This window comes from Syngnathoides biaculeatus, chromosome 3, assembly GCF_019802595.1.
Source record: "Syngnathoides biaculeatus isolate LvHL_M chromosome 3, ASM1980259v1, whole genome shotgun sequence".
Lineage (NCBI taxonomy): Eukaryota > Metazoa > Chordata > Actinopteri > Syngnathiformes > Syngnathidae > Syngnathoides > Syngnathoides biaculeatus.
This window is the reverse complement of record NC_084642.1, coordinates 11,339,167-11,359,290: the sequence shown is the minus strand read 5'-3', so window position 1 is coordinate 11,359,290 and position 20,124 is coordinate 11,339,167. Positions and strand designations below refer to the sequence as shown.

At 40.7% G+C, this 20,124-nt stretch overlaps 1 protein-coding gene across 1 annotated transcript in view; it reads left to right on the top strand.

Moving 5' to 3' along the window:
• LOC133497966 (CUB and sushi domain-containing protein 1-like) overlaps positions 1 to 20,124 on the top strand; it is a 521,981-nt gene that overhangs the window by 458,159 nt on the left and 43,698 nt on the right. Inside the window, exons 48-60 of the mRNA XM_061814268.1 lie at positions 975 to 1,120; positions 2,291 to 2,371; positions 3,468 to 3,581; positions 6,099 to 6,215; positions 6,560 to 6,631; positions 7,252 to 7,398; positions 9,899 to 10,087; positions 10,955 to 11,140; positions 12,069 to 12,266; positions 12,497 to 12,670; positions 13,918 to 14,091; positions 14,333 to 14,506; positions 19,787 to 19,975. Coding sequence (XP_061670252.1) covers positions 975 to 1,120; positions 2,291 to 2,371; positions 3,468 to 3,581; positions 6,099 to 6,215; positions 6,560 to 6,631; positions 7,252 to 7,398; positions 9,899 to 10,087; positions 10,955 to 11,140; positions 12,069 to 12,266; positions 12,497 to 12,670; positions 13,918 to 14,091; positions 14,333 to 14,506; positions 19,787 to 19,975 — 1,961 coding nt within the window. The remainder of the gene's footprint in view (positions 1 to 974; positions 1,121 to 2,290; positions 2,372 to 3,467; positions 3,582 to 6,098; positions 6,216 to 6,559; positions 6,632 to 7,251; positions 7,399 to 9,898; positions 10,088 to 10,954; positions 11,141 to 12,068; positions 12,267 to 12,496; positions 12,671 to 13,917; positions 14,092 to 14,332; positions 14,507 to 19,786; positions 19,976 to 20,124) is intronic.

Here is a 20,124-nt window from a genome sequence, read left to right as displayed (position 1 = left end):
CTCCTTATTTCATGCAGTACCTGGAAGATATGCCCTGATAAAAGATTTGAGCAAACAGCTCAAGCTAAGTGCAAGACTTGATTGAGCTAAAGGAGGATTTCTTTACTTTTCAAAATAAGCATAAATTATAAATGCCTACCCCAAAAAAAAAAAATCTGTTTAATTACACAGGGTGGTTGTGTGAGTTTCAGGCAGCAAAACAAGAACCACTCTACCACACTCTAGATTCAATTTGTACTTAAGCAGACAAATGGTACATTTTGATTCACTAAATTAAAGTTCCAACACCTACAGAGGACCTTGAATTATTGAGTAGCCAAGAGATTCCCGGCACTCTTTTAGAATTAAAATTTTACAACCCTTGTTTAATCCAAATGCATGCTCATTAAAAACAAAAAAGGTGCATTTAGGAACTTTAGAAAATGTAACCTTTCAACAACATTCAATATTTAATGAGCTCAGTTAAGCCTTTAATCCAAGGGCTTTGTTCAATGAACTTGTTTGGGAGAGGGTGAAAACACAAACAAAGGTAACCAAAAAATAAATCACTGCCAGCCCAGACCTATGTGAACATGAAGTATATATTTATAATAGCTTCTCATTTGTTCTCTTTCTATTTCCTCTTCAGAACAAGCTGTGCCTTGTTTCATTGCAAAGCAGTAAATACACTGCTAAAATTAGACAACAAATCTAACTCATTGGTGGCAAATTAAAGTTATGTCACAGGAGGTAATAATACTAAAACAGCATGTGGTAATAATTATTTTGCAGCGTGTCATCTTGTGATTTTAAGAGCTCGAATTGTTCAGACTGAGCGATGGTAGCGTGAGTGTAAATTTGAACCATTACCATGGTTTGTGTTTTTCTGTCACAAAAGCACGTCTATGAAATAAGAGAGCTTTTTTTTTTTTGGCTTGTGCAGTCAATTTTAATTGCCTTTGTCACGTGTGCCATCCCACTTGGTCTTCATGCAGGGACGGTGCTGATGCATCCAGTCCTCAGCTGGGAGTCTTCAGCGGCAACACGGCATTAGAGTCGGCCTACAGTTCCAGCCCCAAGGTTCTGATCCGCTTTCACTCTGACTTTTCAACTGGAGGATTCTTCATACTCAACTTCCATGGTACACAAACACATTCGGCGGCTCTGTCCTTTTTTCTTTTTTCAAACTCAGGGGACCTCAAAAGTGTCTTTGCGGGTTATGCCACGGGCACTTGAATTTGCTTTACTCCGCCATTAAAAAATCATTTTTTTCCTCTGAGGTACTCGGTTGCAATTAAAAAGGAAGGAAACACTTTGTTGTACTGTATTTGTTAAAACAGTCATTATGACTTCACAGTAATACATGATACAGTAAACATAACCTACGGAAAAATGAGTCACATCTTCTATCTCTAATTTGATATCCGACAAACTGTGCCTGAGGAAGAACAACCAATCAGCAAAGATAGAAGGCATGACTTACGAGGGGTCAATCAAAATATTTGGAACACTATGACGCCCGCAATTTTTCAGTTTGAGCTTGGGACTGTCGTTAGAGTGCTCTGTCAAGTGTTTGCCCACATTAAATTAGTTTTTTTGCCTGGTTCCCTACATTGGCAAGTTAACACAAGGAAACAAAAATCGTTTTTTAAATAGTGATTTCATTCAGGAAATAATAATTCCTCATCCCTGGCCCTATTTACAAAATGTAATTGCCCGCCTTGTTTATTCATGAATTAAGCGTCTGATCACATTTTTATGAAATCTGACTTCTCTTTCACCCTCCACGCCACAAAAATCAGAATCGGGTAGTCAATTGATAAAAAATACTTTTGAGAGATAAAAACAGTCACTAAGGAATAAAAAAAGGGCCTGTAATGTGGTAATTTTGGTACCATTTTTTTTGGGGCGGGGGGCGGTAACAATTGTGCAAAATTTTGCATTTTATATTTACTTGGGTTATCTGTGTTCCAAATGTGCGTTTGTTTGGTGATCTTACATTAAAGTTTGGAAACTGGAGAAAAAAAGGAGTAGAGATATTTCAGAAGGGGGCAAGTACTTTTTCAGGGTACTATATGTATATATACATTATCCACTTTTCAACGGATCAGATTTCTTCCAACAGGGGAATTAGGCTGGCCCGGGGCCATGCTTGTATTGCATAACTCATAGAATGAATATTTTATATGAATAGCTATAATTTGTGCATCTTCTCAGAACTGTTGCTGATATGGAAATATGATAATGCATTGTTGTCTACATTCTTGTCATGAAACTTTGGGACGTTATGAACTGTGATGCTTCTTTCTAGCCTACCGTTTGAAGAAATGCCCTCCTCCCCCTGTCGTGAAGAATGCTGAGATAATCTATGAGGATGAAGATTTCTTAATAGGTAATGATCTAGATTAATATACATGATCAATTAATATGGTAATGAAGTGTGAGGGGGAATCAAAGTTGAAGATTCACTGTTAACATATTATTCAGGCAAAATATTGTCAGATAGTCTTCTTTGTTTTACCCATTTAATGATGTTATAACGTACAACATTTATACTACAATGAGCTTTGACTTTCAATGTGATGAAATATCTCCTCAGGTTTTGAAAAACGTCCATTTTGGGGGGAAATAATGACTTGTCAAGGTCTCTATTTTTCCTCAGTGCTTTGTTATGTAATGTGCTCGTACGTAGCCTCTTGCGTTTCAGCTTTTGTGACCTTTTAGATCAAACGTAGGTGTAATTTTGAACATGAACTGACAGCCAACATGAATTTTCCCTGTTGGAAGTATGCAGAACGTCGTCTTTTGTGATCAAATGTGTCATCATCATCAAACATCAAAACTGTGACCAAACATTTTCATTGCTGTTCACTTGCTTGGAAATACCAGTAGATTTTAATATAGAAAAAAGGTGTCGCTTACTTGGTAATCAAAAGAAGTTTAATGAAATATGATATTGTATCAGGCGGGATGGTGGCTCGGCTGGATAGCGTTAGCCTCACAGTTCTGAGGTCCCGGGTTCAATCCCGCACCCGCCTGTGTGGAGTTTGCATTTTCTCCCCGTGCCTGCGCGGGTTTTCTCCAGGCACTCCGGTTTCCTCCCACATCCCAAAAACATGCAACCTTAATTGGACACTCAAAATTGCCCCAAGGTGTGATTGTGAGTGTGGCTGTTTGTCTCTATGTGCCCTGTGATAGGCTGGCAACCAGTTCAGGGTGTACTCCACCTCCTGCCTGTTGACAGCTGGAATAGGCTCCAGCACTCCCGTGACCCTTGTGAGGATAAGCGGCTAAGAAAATGAATAGAGGGAGAGAGAGAGAGAGAGAGAGAAAACAATACTCGTTTTATAAATCATCAAATATTTGGCGTTATGCTAAATGGATTCTTCATTGCGCACTCTGCTACTACATCTCAATAAACACGGCCATGTTTAGACCTTGTGTTTGCAAATGATTGAAACATTAACTAGACATGTCATTTTTTCAAGGTGATATTGTGGCTTATCGCTGTTTCCCTGGATACACACTTGTTGGAAAGGCGGAGCTCATGTGTACACTCAACTCTCATTTATTGTTTGAGGCCCCGCCACCAACATGCCAAGGTAAGGGAGCATGTGAATTCCAAATCATACATTAATAATACATTTAATATTTGCACATTTTCGCACCTGGGTTCGAATCCGTCCTCGGCTATGTGAAGTTTGCGTGGTCTCTCCGTGGACACGTGGGATTTCTCCGGATTCTTCGGTTTCCTCCGACATCTCTTTGCGGATGTTGTCAGTTTAAACTTTTCAATAAGTGGGAAAATAAATAAATAACTGCATTTGTATGAATGGTTTGTGAATTTGTGTCTGTTCCCGAGAATTAATGAAAAATACTCACATCTTGTATTTGTTTTTTTTGACAAATATAAAATGGTATTACCCAATTAATATATGACAGCGACATCTTCATTGCAATTTATTGTTTTTTATTAGTTAATATTTTCTCTTCCTATTTTTTGCAAGTGGGAGGCTGGTCAAATGTTTCCTTTTCTCTGTCATTATTCTGTGTGGGACAAAGGAATTTAAAAAAAGACAACATTGAAACAACAGAATGTGAACTGATTTGTTTTTTTGCGGCTAACAATAGATTATTGTTTGTGAAAATTACATATCTTGTCCGAGAAAAGTTTCTATTGATTTTTCTCTCAAATTGCAAAACATGGTGTTCCAGGCGTTAACATCTGAAAAAAAGAATGAAATGTACCATTTTCGTTTTGTTGTACACACTGTTTTTTTTTTTTATTTGGACATCACACTGCTAAACAAACTAGTTTGATGTATTTTGATGTACATTTATGTATCCTTTTTTTTTTAAACACAAAGACAGTGATGTAGCAATTAGACTCTAAGTCTTGAGAAAAACACATTTTACGTAAGTGTCATAAACACACTGAATTTGATGCAGTTTGTGGAAAAGTAATTTCTGGTATGCATCACTTTTTGTTCCTTTTGCAGCAGAAGAGCTGCTGAAAGGCATGCTATTCACTGTTGCTGTTTTCCATTGTGTTAAAAGCTAGGAACACTGCGCTCTTCCAATGACATCAAGCAACTTAAGTGCTCCTTGGGCGCAATTAGAGTTCACCTCCTCTTTATGTGCCTGTATAATAGTCATCACACATAGAGAGCGCTACTTCCTGTGTACTGCTTGTTTGTACTCAAGGCTGATGAATAGATTGAGGAGACTGCATCCACACATTATTTGATTGTCACACATAGAGGGTAAACAGTTGCTAAAATAAAGATAATCTAAAAGCCCAATTCGAATGAAGTTGGGACATTGTGTTCAACATTAATAAAAACAGAATACAACGATGTGGAAATCATCTTCGACATATTTAAATGAATACACTACAAAAACTAAATATTTCTGTTCAAATTGATAACCTTTATTGTTTTTATCATATAATCTGTAACTTGGAATTCTATGCCTGCAACACATTCCAGAAAGGTTGGGACACATGGCAAAAAAAGAGCAAGACAGCTGAGGAAAGCTCATCAAACTCCTACTGGGAACATCCCACAGGTCAACAGGCCAATCGGGAACAGGCGGGTGTCATGATTGGGTATCAAAGGAGTTTCTGAGCTCCTCAGTCATTCTCAAGCAAAGATGGGGCGAGGTTCACCTCTTTGTGAACAAGTGCTTGAGAAAATATTCAAACAGTTTAAGGACAATGTTCGTCAATGTACAATTGCAAAGAATTTAAGGATTTCGTCATCTACGCTCCATAATATCATCAAAAGGTTCAGATAATCTGGAAAAATCACTGCGCGTGAGCGGCAAGTCTGGAAGCCAGCATTGAATGCCCGTGACCTTCGATCCCTCAGCCGGGACTCCATGAAAAACCGGCATCAATGTGTAAAGGATATCAGCATGTGGGCTCAGGAATACTTCAGAAAACTAATGTCAATAAATGCAGTTCGGTGCTACATCTGTAAGTGCAACTTAAAACTCTACTATGCAAAGTCATCAGCAAGACCCAGACATGTTTCCCATTGAAAATGTGTGGCACATTATGAAGCGTAAAATCCGACGGGGACCCCAGACTGTTGAACAGCTGAAGCTGTACATCAAGCAAGAATGGGAAAGAATTCCCCTACAAAGCTTCATCAATTAGTGTCCTCTGTTCACAAACAATAATTGTTAAAAGAAAGTTGATATAACACAGTTGTAAACATGACCCTGTCCCACCTTTTTTGGAACGTGTTGCAGCCATAAAATTCCAATTTAATGATGACATGCTTTAAAAAAGTTCATCAGTTTGAATATTAAATATCTTGTCATTGCAGTGTATTCAGTTAACTATAGGTTGAACATAGTTTACAAATCATTGTGTTCTGTTTTTAATTGTCTAACACAACGTTCCAACTACATTGAAATTGAATGTGGATTAAACCAAAACTAGACTTTTGGTAAGTGTTTCGAGTGGACTTGTAAACAGGAAGACAACCTTGAACGGAGTTGAAAAAGCCTTGAGAAAACCTCATACAGTGGTATAGGGAGATGTTGTTTGCACAATAAAGTTTCTTGTATCCTTAGATGGTTTATGACATGGTAGTGCATACTTACGCTTCCAGCTCAATGTCCAGCCAACGAGGAGCGGTCTTCATCATCAGGAGTCATTCTGAGTCCCATGTTTCCCAGCAACTACCCCAACAGTCAGACCTGCTCCTGGCTGCTGCGCATGCTTCCAGGTACACTTGGCCTAGTAGGCATTGTCTCAACAATCACCTGCCACATCAATAAGCACGCCTGTATTCATTCTGTGAGATCATGTAACTTCTGCTTTTGCAGCAATAATAGTGCTCAGAATTGAATGGGGTTGTTAGGAAGGTAGCGTTTTTATTATGGTTGTGTTTTGCACACTTCATTATCCTCAGAAGTGTTTCCATTGTGTATCTTACCAGGTTGCTAAATGACGGAACCGAAAATTGCAGTGCGGTTTCTGTAACCATAATCATAGACATCTTGAATAAATACTCCTCATGTTTCTACAGCTCATAATTGCTTGTAGTTAAATGACTGTCTTGTCTCTCAGGTTACATCATCAATATCTACGTTGAGATGTTCCACAGTGAGAAGCAGTTTGACGAGCTGGAAATTTTTGATGGTACACAAAGACCAACCTCACCATCTTTTGTCACACACACAAACACGCACATCTTCTAGTCTTATTTGTTCATGGAAAAACATCACCACCACTAATAGGAGTCACAGTAGTTAGCTCTCATTTGCAGTGTGTGAAATTTCCCCCCAGGAGAGCCAAATCTGTTACATAACAATAAATCTAAAAGTTTGCAAGGCACATTTATGTTTGTGTGTGTGTCTGCGTGCATGTGCATACTTGCGTGTTTATTTTATATAGCCTTGATAACCAATTTGCTTTAATTTCACTGCACAAAAAATGTATAATGTTCGGGAACGACCAAAACAACATTAAACTCTATCTTTGTGAAAGCTTCTTCAGTGGTTGCTGGCTATTACATTAAAATGATGAAAACCATTATGACATTTTTGATTCTGCTAAAAAAAAAAAAAAGTTTGTACATTTGGGGTGTACATGATGCGAAGTACGAGTGAATAGGTGTCGCAGGTTTGGTAATGATAACGGAACTGCTACCCAGGTGAAGAAAGTGAATTATGCAGTTATCCAATGCAATCCGTAATGTAGGATTGACGATGTCCACAGTGGTTTCTTCACGGGATGTTTTATTCATGTGCTCCTCGCAGGATCCTCAGGGCAGAGCCCTTTGCTTGTGGCTCTCAGTGGAAATCATTCATCGCAGCTCAACTTCACCTCCAAAACCAATCAGCTTTACCTACGATGGTCCACAGACCATGCAACCAACAAGAGAGGATTCAAAATAAGATACTCGGGTACATGCACACTGTACATATAAATAAATGATCTGTCTTTTCATTGTTCATCACCATTAAAAAAAGTGCAAGTGGGCGCTAATTGCTAAAGCAAAGCAAAGCAAATATATTTGTATTGCACATTGCATACACAAGGTAACTCAATGTGCTTTACATGATTAAAGGCATTTGAAAACAAAGAGATAAAACATTTAAAATGGGATAAAAACAATGAAAATAACAAAATATTAAAAAAAAGACAATTACAACCGCATACAGTGCAAGTAATATGATCAAAAAATGGATATATTCTAAAAAGCATAAGAAAAAAAGAAGAGTTTTCAACCTGGATTTAAAAGCATTCACAGTTTGAGCTGACCTCACTTAAGCAACTTATTCCATTTGTGTGCAGCATAATAGCTAAATGCTGCTTCACCGTGTTTGCTTTGGACTCTGCGCTCCACTATTTGACCTGAGTCAGTCGATCTCAGAGCTCTGCTGGCTTTGTATTCCGTAAGCATTTCTTTCGTGTATTGAGGACCTAAATCATGAAATGATTTATAGACCAGTAGCAGAACTAAAGCTGACTGGAAGCCAGTGCAAGGACTTTAGGATTGGAGTTATATGCGCTGACCGCTTTGTTTTGATCAGAATGCGAGCTGCAGCATTCTGAATGAGCTGCAGCTGTTTAATACTCTTTTTTTTTTTGGGGGGGGGGGGGGAGTCCAGTCAGAAGACCATTACAGTCGTCAAGTCTACTTCAGATACAAGCATGGATGAGCTTTTCCTGGTCTGCTTGACACATACAAGACTTCACTCTAGATATGTTCGTCAGATGGTAGAAGGCAGTTTTTGTGATTGATTTTATATGATTGTTCAAAGTCAGGTCAGAATCAATCAGAACGCCAAGGTTTCGAACTTGGTCTTTGGTTTTTAAAGGTGTTTACTAACAGCAATTCTCTTTTCTTTAGTGCCAAAAACAATTTTCTCAGTTTTCTTATGATTTAATTGAAGAACATTTTAGCTCATCCAGTTATTTATCGGATTTAGACAGTGGCCCAATACCTCAATTGCAGTGTAGTCATCTAGAGACACTGCTAAATATAACTGTCTGTCATCTGCATAGCTATGGTAGTCAAAATTAAAGTTTTGAAGAATTTGACCTAAGGGTAGGATATACAGGCTGAACAGGAGAGGTCCAGGGACTGAACCTTGAGGGACCACCTCCAATGGTCACAAAATAGCTCCTTTCCTCCAGGTAGGACCTAAACCATTTAAGGACCGTTCCATTTAGTCCTACCCACGTTTCCAACCTGTTTAGCAGTATATTGTGATCTACCGTATCAAAGCCGCGCTGAGATCCAGCAAGACCAAAATTTACACAATTCCTGAGTCATTTTTCCACCTTATGTTATTTAGCCCTTTGATAAGAGCAGATTCTGTACCGAGATGAGTTCGGAAACCTGATTGAAATTTGTCAAAAATGTCCATTTACAAATTTTCGTAAATTCACTAAATTACCAAGTTGATTAAAAATAACTTTCTCAAGAATCTTGCCTATGAACGGGAGAATTGAGATCGGTCTAGACCTTGCTAACATGGAATCGTCCAGTGCTATGTTTTTTTTTTTTGTTTTTTTTTTTTTAGAAGAGGCTTAACAGCAGCTAATTTTGAAATTTTGGGAAACTCTCCACATTTAAGTGAGCAATTGATTATTTGGTGCAAATCAGGTAGCACTGAGTTCACAATATTTTTGAGAAAGTCAGATGATACTGAGTCGAGACAGCTCATTGATGGTAGCTGTATAAATTTATGGTGGTAGACAATGTATTTCATTGGGTCCCTTCCAAATGTTGATAATCTTTATAAATCTCTACTTAACCAGCTAACATCAGTCATGTAATTTGCATTGAAACAAAAATAATCGAAGAACAATAGTGATACACGCAAAGTAATCACTGTATACTGAAAATGGTCATCGGTCAAAAGTTACCACAATTTGAAAATGGATGTAATTTACAGTGGAATTTAAATAATTTTAACTGCAAGTTGATATGTATGGTTATACTTCTTCATCAAAAGTCAAAACTATTAACTGACTTTTGAATGACACGACACGAATCTATTAATGATCCCTTTGCTTGAAAAACTACGAGAGGTAAAATATTTACAATTTGGTTTCATGTACAGTTGCATTATTGTAGTATGTACTCTACTTGAAGCCTTTGGCCTCTTTACCTCTATCGATTTGGCTTGTATAACATGGCGCAGAGAGAGCAGATGCATTTCCAACAGATGTTAGTGAAAGACGAAAGGCCATATGAGTCATATATGAGAGAGGATGATATAAGCTACTTCTTCAGTGGATAAATATCCAACTTAGAAATGATAATTACTGACTCTGTTGTCCTGTGTGGGAGAGTCATTCCACCCACCTTGAAAAGGTTTGCTGTTTGAATGTCAAAATGTACTGACTTTTTTTTTCTCTTTGTTTTGGCTTTATCTCCTAATGTCTCTTCAGCTGCATACTGTAGTATTAATGATCCCCCAGCAAACGGGGGCGTTGTCAACCGAACGAAACTCCAACCAGGTAGCAAACTTCAATTCTACTGTAACCATGGTTACCATCTAGTCGGCTCTACGAATTCTACCTGTAGACTCTACCCCAATGGGCTTTTCCAATGGGACACACCGCAACCATTTTGTCAAGGTAATCATACAAAAATTTGTAAGTACAGTGGTGCTGTGACATATGAGTAGCCCAGCGAGTTTTGGGCGTTGTGGATATTTGTTTGGCTGAAGTTTTGTTTTGAGTTGCTTCTATGAGAAGCTTGAAGTTATCGATTGCCACTACGGATTGAAGTTTACCATCAAATTAAACATACAGCAAAAAGAATTTGTATTTCAAACAGCCACCTAATTTTTGCTGTAACCGTCATTTTAGCTTAATGCTAACAACCATACCAAAAAGCCACAAGCAAACTGACAAATATAATCTTCAGTATGTGTCACGGTGTTAAATCAACCGTTAAGCAATGGATATTTCAGTACAAATAGGGTAGAAACACATGTAGACCAGCAATATGATAGAAACATTTATTCTTTATCCTTTCTGTAAAATGCCTAATATTACTGCAGCAGCTGAGTCAGTCGCGAAATTCTTTGAAACTAGTTATGTCTGAATTCTACTGTCCCAAGATGGTCGAGGTGTATATACCATAAGGAGCATTAGAATGTCAAATACAAGAAATGTGGCAAAAAAAATTGTAGAATCTAGTTAAATATGGCATAAATGTATGGTTAAAAAAAAAAAGTCTAGTCACATTGTTTGAGTTAAAACATTACAAAAATGTTTTTTTTTTGGGGGGGGCGGGTGTATCAGATTAATGCCATATCCATTAATGTCAGATGGGAAAGAATGTTTGAGATAGGACCGTTTTGAGTTAGGAGGATGTTCACGCAACAAATGAAACTCGTATCTCGAGGCACAACTATACGATGGTCTTCAAAGCGCCAATTGGTCTCAAATGATAGATTCCCTGAGAAGTTCCACAACACTTTTCTTGATGATTGGCAGCCATCTCCTGTGGGATCCCCCAGTCACCTGGCAATGGCAGCTTCTACGCCTACCATTACAATGTGGGCAGTCAGGTGACCTACCACTGTAAACACGGTTATCACCTTGATCCCAGTCTTCCGGCGACAGCAGTGTGTTTGGAGGATGGGAGCTGGAGCAATTCCGCCTCACCCCCAAGCTGCCTCTGTAAGTATTACTTCTTGTGATTGGAGGGCAAGAGTGCGACAGTATGTGGGTGATTTATTTCAAGAATTGACAGAAGCCAGCTATATCTCTCATCACATGTTCTGTTTTTGATAAACTTGTGAAGTTCCTAGTGAGTGAAAACTAAAGAGGGAGACATATAGCCTTAAAAAGGAGAAGCGCCATCTTTGGTTTCTGAAGATTGGATTCAGTTTGGAGGAGTCATAGCACTAATAACGTATTGTGACATGATGTGCAGTGGCACCTGCCAAAATGCAGTTCGGCATACAAGTAAAAAAAGAAAATATTTTCAGAGGGGAAAATGGAAATGTTATGATTTCCTGGAGTCCAACTGCTGTCTATTAAAATGTTGTGAATCGTGGGTAATTTTTTTTAACATTCATATTGAACTTTTGATGACAAGTAACAATAACAGCGAGCCAAGTGCTTGGCTAGCAGGAGCAGCGAGCGATAGCGATCGACTGGACTTCATCCTTCTTCAGCTTCTTCACTATGTTGACTGACTCATTTGGCATCCAACAGTCAACATCTGGCTCAGTGTCAAATCCTCCCTGACTGGCATAGCACTGAAATATTCGATCATGTGGGACAATGCCCAGTACATTAGAACATGCTTTATTCTTCTCATTTATATATATCTATATCTATATACATCTATATATATATATATATATATATATATATATATATTTTTTTTTTTTTTTTTTAGTTAGCATTAGCACCATGCACATAGTAGTTTTTGCTCAAGGGGACCTCAGCAGAGTTACAGAAACTTGCCAGAGACAGCCACATTCCTGTCCTTAAAGGAAATCCTATAAGTCAACTCCTCACAAGCTAAGCTGCAGCCTCCATCCTGAACTGGACCCTTGAGCTAAGGTTCAACTCTAATGATCTTCCATGTATTTCCCAGCCATCCACTGTCCCAGCATTGAGGGTGCCTTGTCAGATCACATGACCTACCGTCTGCTGTCTGGTACACTGGGAGAGTTTGGTTCCATGGCTATGTTGGAATGCTCAGCGGGGTATTCTTTCGGGGCAGGGCATCGGACACTGAGCTGCCTCGCCAATGGGACTTGGGAGGGGTCAGATGACCCAGCAACATGCAAGAGTAAGTTTAAGTTCTTTGCGTCCACAGATACTTGCAGAAGAGGATTTCATACATTTTTTTTGTACGTTTTATTGCTTTTTTTTATTTGGAATTATAAGTGTATTTCATGGTATACTATTCCTATTTTTAAATGAATTACATGTTGCCATGTTTCTTATCATTTTACATTTCGGGTTTTTTTTTTTTTTTTTTTACACTGCCAGTATTAATTTCATATTGTGCTCTTGTAGTCTTATCCTGTGGGGATCTTGCGTCGCCTCCATTCGGCACCAAACTGGGAACGTTGACCACATTTGGTGCAACTGCAATCTTTACGTGTAACCACGGTTACACATTGGTGGGTTCTCATGTCAGAGAATGTGAAGCCAATGGGCTATGGAGTGGTTCTGAGACCAGGTGCCTGGGTAAGTCTACATAAAATTACTTAGAATTATTCTTCTTTTCCTTTCGGCTTGTCCTGTTAGGGGTCGCCACAGCGTGTCCTCTTTTTCCATCAAAGCCTATCTTGTGCAACTTCCTCTCTAACACCCACATTCCTCATGTCCTGCGTCACAACATCCATCAACCTTTTCTTTGGTCTTCTTCTCACTCTTTTGCCTGGCAGCTCCATCCTCAGCACCCTTCTACCAATATACTCACTCTCTCCCCTCTGGACATGTCCAAACCATCGAAGTCTGCTCTCTCGAACCTCATCTCCAAAACATCCAACTTTGGCTGTCCCCCTGAGATTTTTTTCTAATCCTATCCAACCTGTTCAAAGGCCAAATGTCCATTCCAAGCACTCACACATCATACACCTTTATTTGCAAAACTCTACATATTCATAGTTAATCGGAGGTTAGGCTAGACTTAGTTACCTATCTATCCGTCCATCTACACTGCTTGTCCTGATTAAGTTTGCAGGTGTGCCGTGGCATATCCCCGCTGATTTTAGGGCGAGGTGAGGTTCACCCTGCATGCCTCTATGGAGGAAGCCAGGAGCCAAGATTTGAGCCACAAACCTCAGAACTGTTAAGCAAACAATGTAAACATTTGTTTTGCGCTACCCAGTTACCCCTCAATATTGTTTATTCGGTACTAACTAAGGTATTTTATAAGGTACTTTTGTGTTCCCAGTACACAAAGCAAGGTCCATGAAGACATGCTTTGGTGTGTTTGAAGTGGTCAGAGCCTCCCATCAAAAACATTCATGCTGTACTAGAACAAAGATTGCGGCAAACAACTGAATACAGAAAACATTCCACAGACACATTCCAAAATTTCGTCTGCTGTGGCTGCAAATTAGGGAAAAACTCCAAGTTTACTTTATTTAGGTCAAATAGCAATGTGTTACAATATGTTTGACCGTATAGTAGTAGCTCTGTTTGTCTGGATGTGATCAATGAAAATGAGATCAACTAAGAACAACATGATCTGCTGGTATGACCTAGTTCATTCAGGTGACCCACGACTGGCACGTTGAATCAAATAATGTCGTATTCACCCCTCAAAGCACTGCCTGAAGACCATCTAAAGCGATTAAATGTGTTTCAGTATTGAAGTCGCACGTGCGAATAAAGCATGTACCACCATCACACCACTCTTTTCAAAGAAATATACTCCACAAGGTCAACAAAATAAATCAAAACAAGTACATTTTTTGTTCCTTCAGCTGGCCACTGTGACTCTCCAAATCCTATCGTCAATGGGCACATTAGCGGTGATGGCTCCAGTTACCGCGACACAGTGGTGTACCAGTGCATGCTGGGATATCGCCTGATTGGCACATCCGTCAGAATCTGCCAGCAAGATCACCGCTGGTCCGGAACAACACCTGTTTGTGTCCGTAAGTACTTATTTCAAATGCAGATCAAGCTGTAGTTGCCAAGAAGGATAAATATCAACTATAAATTTACTTATTCTGATAAGTATTTATATCTATCTGCCGCTAACTGATTATTTTTAATACAACTCTTGTCTTGGCTCTAATTTCATAGTGCACATGTACTGAACTTTCTGGCGAGTAGTATTTTGTCTTGATTGATCTTTCACTGACACTTTGCCACATCTCTCCTCTCTACCCTCAGCCATAACTTGTGGTCACCCCGGGAACCCAGTCAACGGGCGGACAAACGGTAGTGAGTTCAACCTCAACGATGTTGTCAACTTCACCTGTAACAAAGGTTACATTCTAAGTGGAAATGCCCGCGCCCAGTGTCGAGTCAACGGGCAGTGGAGCAGCCCCCTACCGCTCTGCAAAGGTAATGAGTAAAACAAAGTGAGAGGTTGATGAATCCAAATGTGAGCGTGGAGAATGAAAATGTAGTCAGTCTAAAAGTATTTTTATGTTATATTGGTGTCCAGTTATGTCTTCGTCGCTCACAAAATATTGTCTTTGCAGATTTTTATACAGGTATTTTGTTGACTCTCATTTGTGGAGAGTGTCGTCTTCTTCTTTCGGCTTGTCCTGTTAGGGGTCGCCACAGCTTGTCATCTTTTTCCATCTAAGCCTATCTCGTGCATCATCCTCTCTAACACCCACATTCCTCATGTCCTGCGTCACAACATCCATCAACCTTTTCTTTGGTCTTCTTCTCACTCTTTTGCCTGGCAGCTCCATCCTCAGCACCCTTCTACCAATGTACTCGATCTCTCCCCTCTGGACATGTCCAAACCATCGAAGTCTGCTCTCTTGAACCCTGCCTCCAAAATATCCAACTTTGGCTGTCCCTCTAATTAGCTATTTTCTAATCCTATCCAACCTGTTCAGACCAAGCGAAACCCTCAGCATCTTCATTTCTGCTACCTCCAATTCTGCTCCCTGTTGTTTCTTCACTGCCACCATCTCTAATCCGTACATCACAGCCGGACTCACCACTGTTTTATAAACTTTGACCTTCATCCTAGCAGATACTCTTCTGTCACATAGCGCACCAGACACCTTCCACCAACTATTCCACCCAGCTTGCACCTGTTTCTTCACTTCCTTACCACACTCACCATTGCCCTGGATTGTTGACCCCAAGTATTTGAAGTCGTCCACCCTCGCTATCTCTTCTCTCTGGAGCTTCACTCTTCCTCCTCCGCCCCTCTCATTTATACACATATATTCTGTTTACTTTGACTAATCTTCATGCCTCTCCTTTCCAGTGTGTACCTCCATCTTTCTAATTGTTCCTCCGCCTGCTCCATGCTTTCACTCCAGATCACAATATCATCTGCAAATATCATGGTCCAAGGGATTCCACTTTCACCTCGTCTGTCAGCCTATCTATTACTACCGCAAACAGGAAGGGGCTCACCGCGGAACCCTGATGCAGTCCCACCTCCACCTTAAATTCTTCTGTCTCAATATGTGCCATCTAATTCACTGACAACAAGTCCAGAATATACTGTTGGGTCTTCTTCTTCTTCTTCTTTTCCTTTCGGCTTGTCCCGTTAGGGGTCGCCACAGCGTGTCATCTTTTGCCATCTTAGCCTATCTCCTGCATCTTCCTCTCGAACCCCAACTGCCCTCATGTCTTCCCTCACCACATCCATAAACCTTCTCTTTGGTCTTCCTCTCGCTCTTTTGCCTGGGAGCGCCATCCTAAGCATCCTTCTACCAATATACTCACTCTCTCGCTCTGAACATGTCCAAACCATCGAAGTCTGCTCTCTCGAATCTTGTCTCCAAAACATCCAGCTTTGGCTGTCCCTCTAATGAGCTCATTTCTAATCCTATCCAACCTGGTCACTCCGAGCGAGAACCTCAACATCTTCATTTCTGCCACCTCCAGTTCAGCTTCCTGTTGTTTCTTCAGTGCCACCGTCTCTAATCCGTACATCATGGCCGGCCTCACCACTGTTTTGTAAACTTTGCCCTTCATCCTAGCAGACACTCTTCTGTCACATAACACACCAGACACCTTTCGCCAGCTGTTCCAACCTGCTTGGACCCGTTTCTTCACTTCCTGACCACACTCTCCATTGCTCTGTATTGTTGACCCCAAGTATTTGAAGTCATCCACCCTCGCTATCTCTTCTCCCTGTAGCCTCACTCTTCCCCCTCTACTTTTCATTCACGCACATATATTCTGTTTTACTTCGGCTAATCTTCATTCCTCTCCTTTCCAGTGCATGTCTCCATCTTTCCAATTGTTCCTCTGCATGCTCCCTGCTTTCACTGCATATGACAATATCATCTGCGAACATCATGGTCCTAGGGGATTCCAGTCTAACCTCATCTGTCAGCCTATCCATTACCACTGCAAACAGGAAGGGGCTCAGAGCTGATCCCTGATGCAGTCCCACCTCCACCTTAAATCCTCTGTCACACCTAAGGCACACCTCACCATTGTTCTGCTACCATCATACATGTCCTGTACTATTTACTATTTTAACATATTTCTCTGCCACACCAGACTTACGCATGCAGTACCACAGTTCCTCTCTTGGTACTCTGTCATAGGCTTTCTCTAGATCCACAAAGACACAATGTAGCTCCTTCTGACCTTCTCTGTACTTTTCCACGAGCATCCTCAAGGCAAATAATGCATCTGTGGTACTCTTTCTAGGCATGAAACCATACTGTTGCTCGCAGATACTTACTTCTGTCCTGAGTCTAGCCTCCACTACTCTTTCCCATAACTTCATTGTGTGGCTCATCAACTTTATTCCTCTATAGTTCCCACAGCTCTGAACATCCCCTTTGTTCTTAAAAATGGGAACTAGAACACTTTTCCTCCATTCTTCAGGCATCTTTTCGCCCACTAGTATTCTGTTGAATAAGTTGGTCAAAAACTCCACAGCCATCTCTCCAAATTGCTTCCATACCTCTACCGGTATGTCATCAGGACCAACTGCCTTTCCATTTTTCATCCTTTGTAGTGCCTTTCTGACTTCCCCCTTAGTAATCATTTCCACTTCCTGGTCCTTCACTCTTGCCTCTTCAACTCTTCCTTCTCTCTCATTTTCTTCATTCATCAACTTCTCAAAGTATTCTTTCCATCTATTTAGTACACTACAGGCACCAGTCAACACATTCCATCTCTATCCTTAATCACCCTTACCTGCTGCACATCCTTCCCATCTCTATCCCTCTGTCTGGCCAACCTGTAGAGATCCTTTTCTCCTTCTTTCGTGTCCAACCTGGTGTACATGTCTTCATATGCCTCTTGTTTAGCCTTTGCCACCTCTACCTTTGCCCTACGTCGCATCTCGATGTACTCCTTTCGCCTCTCCTCAGTCCTCTCAGTATCCCACTTCTTCTTCGCTAATCTCTTTCCTTGTATGACTCCCTGTATTTTGGGGTTCCACCACCAAGTCTCCTTCTCCCCTTTCCTACCAGATGACACACCAAGTACTCTCCTGCCTGTCTCTCTGATCACCTTGGCTGTCGTCGTCCAGTCTTCCGGGAGCTTCGGTTGTCCATCGAGAGCCTGTCTCACCTCTTTCCGGAAGGCCGCACAACATTCTTCCTTTCTCAGCTTCACCACATGTTTCTCTGCTCTACCTTTGTCTTCTTAATCTTCCTACCCATCACCAGAATCATCCTACATACTACCATCCTATGCTGTCGAGCTACACTCTCCCCTACCACTACTTTACAGTCAGTAACCTCCTTCAGATTACATCGTCTGCACAAAAATAATCTACCTGCGTGGTTCCTACCTCCGCTCTTGTAGATCACTATATGTTCCTCCCTCTTCTGGAAATAAGTGTTCACTACAGCCATCTCCATCCTTTTTGCAAAGTCCACCACCATCTGCCCTTCAAAGTTCCTTTCCTGGATGCCGTACTTACCCATCACTTCTTCATCGCCCCTGTTTCCTTTACCAATATGTCCATTACAATCTGCACCAATCACAACTCTCTCGCTGTCTGGGATGCTCAGAACTACTTCATCTAGTTCCTTCCAGAATTTCTCTTTCAACTCTAGGTCACATCCTACCTGTGGTGCATAGCCGCTAACCACATTATACATAACACCCTCAATTTCAAATTTTAGTCTCATCACTCGATCTGATACTCTTTTCACCTCCAAGACATTCTTAGCCAGCTCTTCCTTTAAAATAACCCCTACTCCATTTCTCTTCCCATCTACTCCGTGGTAGAATAATTTAAACCCTGCTCCCAAACTTCTACTTCTAGCCTTACTACCTTTCCACCTGCTCTCTTGGATGCACAGAATATCAACCTTTCTCCTAATCATCATGTCAACCAACTCCTGTGCTTTTCCTGTCATAGTCCCAACATTCAAAGTCCCTACACTCAGTTGTAGGCTCTGTGCATTCCTCTTTTTCTTCTGACGCTGGATCCGGTTTCCTCCTCTTCTTTGTCTTCGACCCACAGTACTGAATTTCCACCGACGCCCTGCAGGTTTGCAGTGCCGGGGGCGGGCGTTGTTAACCCGGCCACGACCGATCCGGTATGGGATTCTTTAGATGACGCTCATATTTGTTTGGCACAGTTTTTACGCCGGATGCCCTTCCTGACGCAACCCTCTGCATTTATCCGGGCTTGGGACCGGCCTACAGATTGCACTGGTTTGTGCCCCCATAGGGCTGCATTTCAGAATATACTGTTGGGTCTTGAACAGAAAAAGTGGTGTCAAGAATTGATGGACCGATAGTTGTACAAGTCTACGTAAGGTTTGTGACCAATGTGTGTTCCTGGAGTACTGTATATGAGTCGCAACGTAGAAATTCACCCATACACACACACAATATATTATATTTCCAGACACATTCTACTTGACTAACCGTGCGAGGATTTAAAATTACCAACCCCCGCTGACCTTGTGGCGGTGTCGCAGTTATGATGTATTAAATTGTGCAAACACTCGGGTGCTCTGCTCGGTCACGGGGACTGATCGATACGACAGAGCTGTACACATGTCTTTCGTTCAAGGAATTTAGCCATCTGCTTCACATTTGCTCTACCCCCCACCCCATCTCTTCCCTCTCAGCAGGAAGTGTCAATTAAGAAGCTTTTTGGTTCCCCTTGGGTGCCCATACATATTGTACACACACACACACACACCCTCATATTCTCCCCTTGGACTTGAATTAGAGTTTGTCTCCCCAGTGACATGTAGAAAACAAAATTGCACTTTTTAAGTGACATTAAGTCCAAAGACTGTCGAACAAAATGGACCAGCTACCATGAAGACTTCTTCAGTACTTCTCGGTTTGCTAATGGGCATCAGAGGGGAACTCTCCTAATAATTAGTAACTAATTCTGTAATTATTTAGTGACGGGAAAATCCACAAAATTGTTTTGGGAATACACTGAAAAGATATATTTCTAGAATTGTGATTTTAAAAAAAGTCAAAATATCACAAGGCAAGTGTTTCTGGAGAATACATCTTATTATCAAATGCATAAATGTGTAACTATGGTTCTTCAAATGAAGTTAAAATGTATTCTGGGTTTAAAAAATGATTAAATTAATTTTAAAAGTACCTGAAAAGGAACTACACACAAAGACATCTATTTTGTTAGGTTGGTTCTATCAGATTATATTCTATAACCGTTCATTTATGCTCTTTTCTTGGTAGTGGTAAACTGTTCTGATCCAGGACACGTGGAGAACGGTGTGCGGCAGTCTGGACTACGATACCCCGAAATCTTCAGCTACGGTATAACAGTGGCCATCCACTGCAAACGAGGATTCTACTTGCTTGGGTCAGCGCTCCTCACCTGTCAGCATGATGGACGCTGGGACAGGCCAACTCCTCGATGCTTGGGTGAATATAGACTGTTAATCCTCCTCATTATAGTTTCACCTAACACCTTTTAATCAACTATCACTCCAAAAAATTGTCACTGCAATTTATTTCATGGATATTATCGAACAATGGGTGGATAGAGGGCTACCATAAAGGACAATCTATTA